The following is an 8,074-nucleotide window of genomic DNA, read 5'->3' on the forward strand; positions in this document are numbered from 1 at the left end:
ATTATATTAAACATAAAACAACAAGTATGACAACATAGTCATGCAAGGCACCGTCAACATGGCAAAGTGAAAGAGAAATTATCAATAATACGACGAAAGGAATTCAATCCAAAGAAACCAAGAAACCCTTTTCTACATTTAATCATGATTTCGGTTTTGTGATTCAAAAAAGAAAAAAGTTATCCATGTTGACGTTACCCCTATAAACAAAAACCAAAATTAGGGTTCTTAAACATGAAATTGATTAAATAAATTGAGAAGAGACCGGGCTCTGATACCACATAATGAGAATTAATGGCCACATCAAATGATTTTTCAATCAATTCAATACAATTTCATATTGATAGAATGATAATCAAGATAAGAACTTATCTAGTGTAAAAAGATATTAATTCCAACGTCTTGTTGCCTTATCATCAATGATTCGCCAAGATCATACACTCATATGATGAAGAAGATTATAGACGATCGATTAAGATTCTTAGGGTGTTGTGTTATGGGGAGAAAGATGAAGATACGTCCATAATCCAATAAACCGATCGCATATATGTATAGTGCATCTTTTGGGAAAGCCATATTACGTCCCTTATGTTTATATTATTATTATTAATACCATTAATTAATACAAGACATAATATGAGACCTAATTAGTCATTTAGGCAAACATTAGGATATAAGCAATAATTATATCATATGAACTTATTTAATTACAAAAATGGTCCAAGGACATACATAATAAGATTATTTTCCATCATTTTACTCATGTACTTTCAAACTAATCACTAGAATGAGGAATGAACCATCACAAGAATTCTATCACTACCAATGCGTTGAATATTAAGGGACAAAACTCACAAGCATATAATGTCAAATTTGAAATATGTTTGGTGTGGTGATATTTTGAACTTTGATAAGATAATATAAATTTACAAAAACAAGAATCTAGAGAGAAATTTTGCAGAGCAAAGTTTTTAAAATCGTTCCAAGAGCAAACTCTTATAAAGAACACAAATATTTCACCAACCACATATGTTCGACACGGAGCGTTTAAGAGCTTCTAGCTTCTAGCGTTTGACAAAACGCTCCGTTTTGTACAGAAAGCCTTGTTCGGCACTACAAGCTTCTAGCGTTTAGTTTAAACAAAACGTTCCAAATCCAAATGTTACTTCATGTAGCATTTAACAAAACGCTACAAGCTACAAGCTACCCGCTACCTGCTACCTGCTACAAGCTACCCGCTAACAGCTAATTTTGCCGAACACGCCCATAAGCGGACGTCGAAGATATACCAAGACCAACATTTGAGAATGCTTTTCAAACAAGGGTAACAAAAAAATAATAATAAATAAATAAAATAAAATAATAGATAATAAATAATAAATTATACCAAAAGTCGACTCAATAGGCATGTGGTAGGCTCTTCCTCAAAGGTCCAAAAAAAAACTTTTTCTGACTTCTCAGTTTTTAAAAAAGCATCAAATTTGACTTTTACGAAAAACGTTTTCTTGAAAGTTAATATCTCAAAAGTATATTAGCGTTCAAATTTCAACATTTATAAAACTAGTCTCATGTTAATAACTAATCTTCAACTCAAATATTAATTTGGGGAGTGATATTGTATTAATAGACATATGTCAAATTTATCACTTTACTATCGTTTCCAAGCCTCTCCATATAAGTTATCTTAGAATGACTACACAAATATAAATCTTACAAGTTGAGATTGTTGTGGATCACATTGTTTTTTCTTTTTTTTCTTTTGAGAAAAATCACCTGTAACACAAATAGATAAGCATATATTTCTATATAAACATTCATTCAAATTCTCCTTTATAAAGTTTATAAAGTGACATCCATTAAAAAAAATGTTTTTTAATATTATGTAAACTATATATTCCAAAAGTATATGGGGTTCAATGCCAATAACCAGGCCATGTTAGCTATTTTGCTACTAATGTCCTAAAGCATGTTGTGCCGCCTCATCACCACCAAATTCTTGCCCAAAATCTATATACACATTTAACATGTTTTCAACCTAACCTTCACTTATTCCATCTTAAACCTAACATAATTGGACTTCAAAAAATTTATCAGATATCATCAAAATTGTTCTAAAAAACCCCGTTATTTGTAAAACCTATTTTTTCCTTTTAAATTAATAACAGTGTTGTGTATAGTTGAGAAGTTGTTGAATCTTAGATTTAATAGACACGCAAAAAAACCGGCAAATAATATTCAGAATTATATATTGATTAATTGCGATAAATAAATTCAATTATTATTATTATAATCACCAAGTTTCGTCAAGAAATCATATCAATCATTCTGGATCAGATCTGATTATAAGAAATGAGTAGAAGCAGATTGCATGTCCTGTTGTTGGACGAAATTAAAAACAAGACTATAATGTAAAACCGATCTGTTGACGGCTGATATTGGATCTCTATTGTGGAATAACTGCACAAATCGAACTAATGTCCTTAAAGGTTTTTACTTCGCTTCTATCGGTTGTAAGCGACAGAGTAAAACCTCAGGATTTAATGTAGATTTACCGAGTTTCCAACAACAATGGAAAAAGATAAACGCAAAGTGAATACTGAGAAATCAGGAAGAAGTCGCGGAGCGAAAGAGAGAGCTTTCAATTTTTGTGAGTCTAGAATACGGCTCCAAGGGAGCTGTATTTATAGGCATCGAAACCCTAGAAGGCAGAAAATGGCCCTTCATGGGCCGGCCCCCTAGAAACCCTAGGGCGACGACTTGCTCTCTAATCAAGCCATTTTTTGGACCTTCTAGAAGATTTCGTTACCTTATTCATAAAGTCAACCGTTTGACCAGATCGGTCAAACCGACTTGACCCGAACTTCGCCAAAAATAAAAGCTCCTCATATCCCAGTGACCGATGCGTTGTGCAAAGTGTCAAGTGGGCCTAAATAGCGCCATTTCGTGCACTCACGGTGTCGGATAGTGCTAGGCTAGGCTAGGTGTGTGTGTGGGCTTGGCATATTCCTTTGATCCACTAAAGCCTTTGAAGGCCTATCAAGAGAAATGGTATATAAACCACTAAAGGTTTCTTCCCCCACCAATATAGGATAGAGGAAACTTGCCAATTTGCAAGATTTCATCTATAATTTCCAACAATCCCCCACCAAGTTGGAAAGTTTCCTTTCACTCAGATACATGATGTCACTTGGGTGTCACGAAGATTAAACCCTAGTTTAATGAGAACAAACAAGAAGACACCAATTCAATGGTATCCTTATAGGTTTAAACCATGAAGCTTGTGACCTCTCCGGTTTACCCCCACACATCACAGGTCGTATTTTGCATTCTCCTTGAGCGCTAATATAGTAATGCGCTATATATCCTTTTCATGACCCTTTAGAAGATAAACCACTAATCTTCACTTAAGGCGGCACCACCTCTAGATCATAGAGGCAAAGTTTTACAACATCTTCATTGCTTAGATGTCTCTAAAATTTTGTTAAGAGTCGTAACTCAACCTAGTTCTCGGCAACGACGTACTATCCTACCTCACATGGATCTATCATTAATGATAATACATTTTATCATTAGTGACTTCTTTGTTACCCATTAAACTTGAGAATTAGGAGAACTAATACCAAGTTGGATTTCCATCACTAAGCGATTCTATTGTGGTTTTAGACCCACGACTCTCGTGGTAGATGTAACCAAATCTCTCGTCAGAGGTTTGGTAAACGGATCTACCAAGTTCCTACTTGTCTTGACATAGACAACTTTAATGGTACCACTTTCAATTAGTTGTCTCACAAAATTGTGTCGTGGATCTACATGTATCGAATTCCCATTATATATCGCATTATATACTTTAGACAGTGTGGCCTCACTGTCACAGTACATGGGTATTGAAGGCATTGGAATATCCCACAGACGGATATCCATAAGTATATCTTGAATCCACTATGCCTCTTTGCCTGCTGCTGTGAAGCCAATTAGCTCTTCTTCCATCGTGAATGAGCTATGCATGTCTGTTTCTTGCTTGCCCAAGAAATAGCACCGCCGGCTAGAGTATAAATCCAACCATTTGTGGATTTCGAGTCACTGGTGTGATTTATCCAACTAACATCAGAATACCCTTCTAATATTCCATTTGATGACGAATACATCAACTCAAAAGTACTTGTCCTTTTCAGGTATCCTAGTACTCTACCCACTGCCTTCCAGTGCTCTGTCCCTGGATTGACAGTATACTAACTCAGTTTGCTTACAACAAATGCGATGTCAGGTCGAGTGCAATGTATAACATACATCATGCTCCCAAATGCACTTGCATATTCTATTTGAGCCACTGCTCATCCAGAATTCACGTTTAGTTTCACACTTGAATCAAAAGGAGTGTTAAACTCCTTAATATTCAAATGTTGAAACTTTGTCAGAATTTCCTCTATGTAATGAGATTGACTCAGAGAAATTTGACCGCCTGTCCTTTTCACATTGATACCAAGAATTGTATCAACTACATCAAGATCTTTCATCTTAACGATCGAGGATAGGTATTTCTATGTCTTAAGAATACCTTCTAGGTGAGTGCCAATGATCAACATAAAGACATATTCTACTATGTAATCAGATGTGTATTTGGAATAAATACACCTGTCAGCACTCTTGTGCTGAAATCCGAAAGACGTCACAATGGTTTCAAATTTCTCATGCTACTGCTTGAGAGCTTGCTTCAACCAGATCAAGGATTTAACAAGTCTACAAACATTGCTTTCATGACTAGGTATCACGAAACCTTCAATTTGCTCTAAGTAAATCTCCTCCTTGAGATAACTATTCAGAAAGGTTGTCTTCACATCCATTTGATGAATGTACAATCCTTTCAAAGATGATATTACTATTAGAGTTCAAATAGAACTAATCCTAGCAACTGGGGCGTAGGTATCAAAATAATCGATCCCTTCTCGCTTCCTATAGCCTTTAGCAACTAATCTTACTTTATAGGCAGATATGCATCCATCTGGATGATATTTTGTCTTAAATACCCATTTGGATCCTATGGGTCTCCTCCCCTTGGGTAGATCATCTAATTCCCAAGTTCCATTACCCATAATTGAGTCCATTTCATCATTGATGGCTTGCTTCCACAAAGGAGCATCTTTAGACATCATGGATTCAGTAAAGGTTTTAGGATCATCATCCACGTTAATGGCAAAAATGACCTCTCTTGTCACTTTCTTTTGTGTTCCTTCCACCAAATAAGAACAGAAATTGTCCCGAAAACTTTTCTCTATTCTAGCCCTAGTACTTATCCTAGGTTCTTCCACAATAGGAGGAGGTGAGAGTATTTATCGAGAAGTACTTGTAGATGTTGTATGACTGGAGTTTTCATTATCCCTAGAAAACTTATCCTCAAATAATTCCACATCTCTGGATTCCACAACAACACATAATTAAATATCTAATAATCGGTAAGCCTTGCTATTGTGAGCATATCCAATAAATATACTCTTATTAGCTCGTGCTCCCACTTTGGTTCGCTTAGGATCGAGAGTCCGATAATAAGCAACACACCCCTAAAATTTCAAATAGTCTAGGTTAGGCTTTCTACCTTTCCACAACTTATAAGGACTTGTAGGAATCACATGACTAGTTATCCTATTATGAACATAACAAGTAGTCAATAGTGCTTCTCCTCACAGATTGTTTGGTTGACCCTATTGGTTCAACATACAGTTGACCATCTCACAAAGGGTTCGATTCTTTCTTTCAATCAAACCATTCTGTTGGGGAGTATATGGTGAAGTTATCTCATATTTGATTCCATTCTCTTCACAGAACGAGTCAAACTCTTGGTTGAAGTATTCTCCACCTCTGTCCGAGTGACGAATTTTGATGTGTCTTTCAAGTTGATTTTCGACTTCAGCCTTATACAGTTTAAATGCATCAAAGATTCATCTTTTGATCTCATCAAATAAACATGTAGATATCGATTGGAGTCATCACAGAATCTGATGACATACCTTTTTCCTCATCGAGTAAGTATTCCATTTAATTCACATATATCACAATGAATCAACTCAAGTAATGATGTATTTCTCTTAACTGATGGAAATGGTTTCTTTGTAAACTTTGATTTCACACAACTTTCACATTTTTCAAAATCTTTTGAGTCATATTTTAACATTCCTTTAGTTTGCTTTTTTTTTTCAATGTTTTTAACATTAGTGTTTGTTAAACGTTTATGCCATAAAGCAATTGAACAAAGAAAGTAACCAGAAAAGTTCACTTCATTCACATTAGCAATCATTCCATCAGTTACATCATTCATACCCACACAAGATACATTTTCAACATTAGAACCCTCACTCTCAACACTTGACCTACTTGCACTACCCTCATCACTAATGGAAAGAGGATACATTCCTGAACAGTTTCTCGCCCTTCCAACATATCTTCTTCCCTTAGTGATCACAATTCTGCCTTTCTCAAGCTCTATCTTGAACCCACATTTGTCAAACTTATCTACAAAAACCAAATCTTTCGAGATAGTAGAAACATGAAGAACATCTCGAAGGGTAACCTATTCACCACATGTGAACTTCAAACAAACATCACCTCTTCCTTGAACTTCAGCTCTGTGACCATCACAACATACGACTATCGTTCCTGGTGGCATTGGACAGTAAGTGCGGAAGCTCTCTCGTTGCCCACAAACATGCATAGTGGCTTCGGTGTCCACGAACCATCCTCGAGCACAAATTGCTCGGGTAAGGGAAGAGATCATGAAAAACTCTCCAAGGTTCAAACTTGCCACCATATCAGTCACTTGCTCGACTGCATGTGCAACTGGTCCTGATTTGCGATCTTTGCATTCTCTCACATAGTGCCCAATCTCTACGCAGACGTGGAAAGGTTCGGCCCTCTTTGGCTTTGAGTTAGGATTTTGATGACTTGGTTTCTTAAAGATTTGTTTCTTAGGTCCCAAGTTCCTTTTGTTCTGTCCCCCAGACATGGTCTTATGACCAGAACCCCCATCTGATACATGGTGCACACTCGATCCGACTTTACCATGTTTGTCCCTGATGCGAGTTTCCTCCTTAATGTGAAGGTGTTTCATTAGATCATCCAAGGAGTAGTCCTCAGATTTGTGCATCATTCTCTTAGAGAAGTATTTCCACGAGTGTGGCATTTTTGCGATGATTGCACCAACCTGAAAGAGTTCTGGTATCGAGATGGAGAGCGTGTTCAGCTTGTTGACCATGACTTGGAGTTCATGCAATTGCTCCATGATAGGTTTGTCATCATCCATTTGAAACACTAGGTACTTAGACACAAGGTAGTTGCTAGTACCTTCCTCATGTGCCTTGTACTTGAGTTCTGAATCACTTCATAACTCTCTCGAATCTTTGACCGACACGTAAAGATCATAGAGACGATCAGACAATGAGTTCGTGATGTGACCCATACACAGTTCCTCATACTCTTTATGCAGAGCTCTTTTCTTTTCCAAATTAGAGATGATCGTTAGATCCACAGTTTTCCCCACCTCGAGAAGTGGATCAACGGGATTTGGGGCCAAATTTGGGTCCAAAACGTAGGTGAGTTTCAGCACATGAAGCATGAACTTGACCTTGTCATCCGAATGGGTGCAGTTCTGACCATCGAATGGGTCAAGCTTGGCAAACTGTTGGTTCATGTAGTGGAGGCAAGCAGTTGGAATTTGTGTGTCCATTAGTCTGTTGATTTATAAACACAATATAAAAACCTTTAAGATTGTTGAATCTCAAATCTAATAGGAACGCAAAGAAACCGACAAATAATATTGAGAATTATAGGTCGATTAATTGCGATAAATAAATTCAATTATTATTATTATAATTACCAAGTTTCGTCTAAAAATTAGATCAATCATTCAGATCTGACTATAAGAAAGGAATAGAAGCAGACTATCCTACTGTTGGACAAAATTAAAAACAAGACAATAATGTAAAATTGACCTGTTGACGGTTGATCTTGGATCTTGATAATGGGTTTTTAGCATTCTAACACTTCCTAAGTGTACATGCAACCCTAATAACCTTGGATCTATGTT

The 8,074-nt window shown here is 36.4% G+C and overlaps 1 protein-coding gene across 1 annotated transcript; it reads right to left on the reverse strand.

Annotated features, from left to right (window-relative positions):
* Window positions 1–4,886: 4,886 nt before the first annotated feature.
* LOC145104584 (uncharacterized) lies at window positions 4,887–7,291 on the reverse strand. The gene is made up of 4 exons (XM_079041805.1): window positions 6,598–7,291; window positions 6,203–6,504; window positions 5,759–5,906; window positions 4,887–5,227 (listed from the first exon to the last, which is right to left on the reverse strand). Exons 1-4 carry the CDS (start codon window positions 7,289–7,291, stop codon window positions 4,887–4,889), a joined length of 1,485 nt encoding a protein of 494 aa, XP_078897931.1.
* Between the last annotated feature and the right edge of the window lie 783 nt (window positions 7,292–8,074).

The sequence above is a fragment of the Lactuca virosa genome, chromosome 4 (assembly GCF_052849685.1).
Source record: "Lactuca virosa cultivar CGN04683 chromosome 4, Lactuca_virosa_CGN04683_v6, whole genome shotgun sequence".
In the NCBI taxonomy this organism is placed as follows: domain Eukaryota; kingdom Viridiplantae; phylum Streptophyta; class Magnoliopsida; order Asterales; family Asteraceae; genus Lactuca; species Lactuca virosa.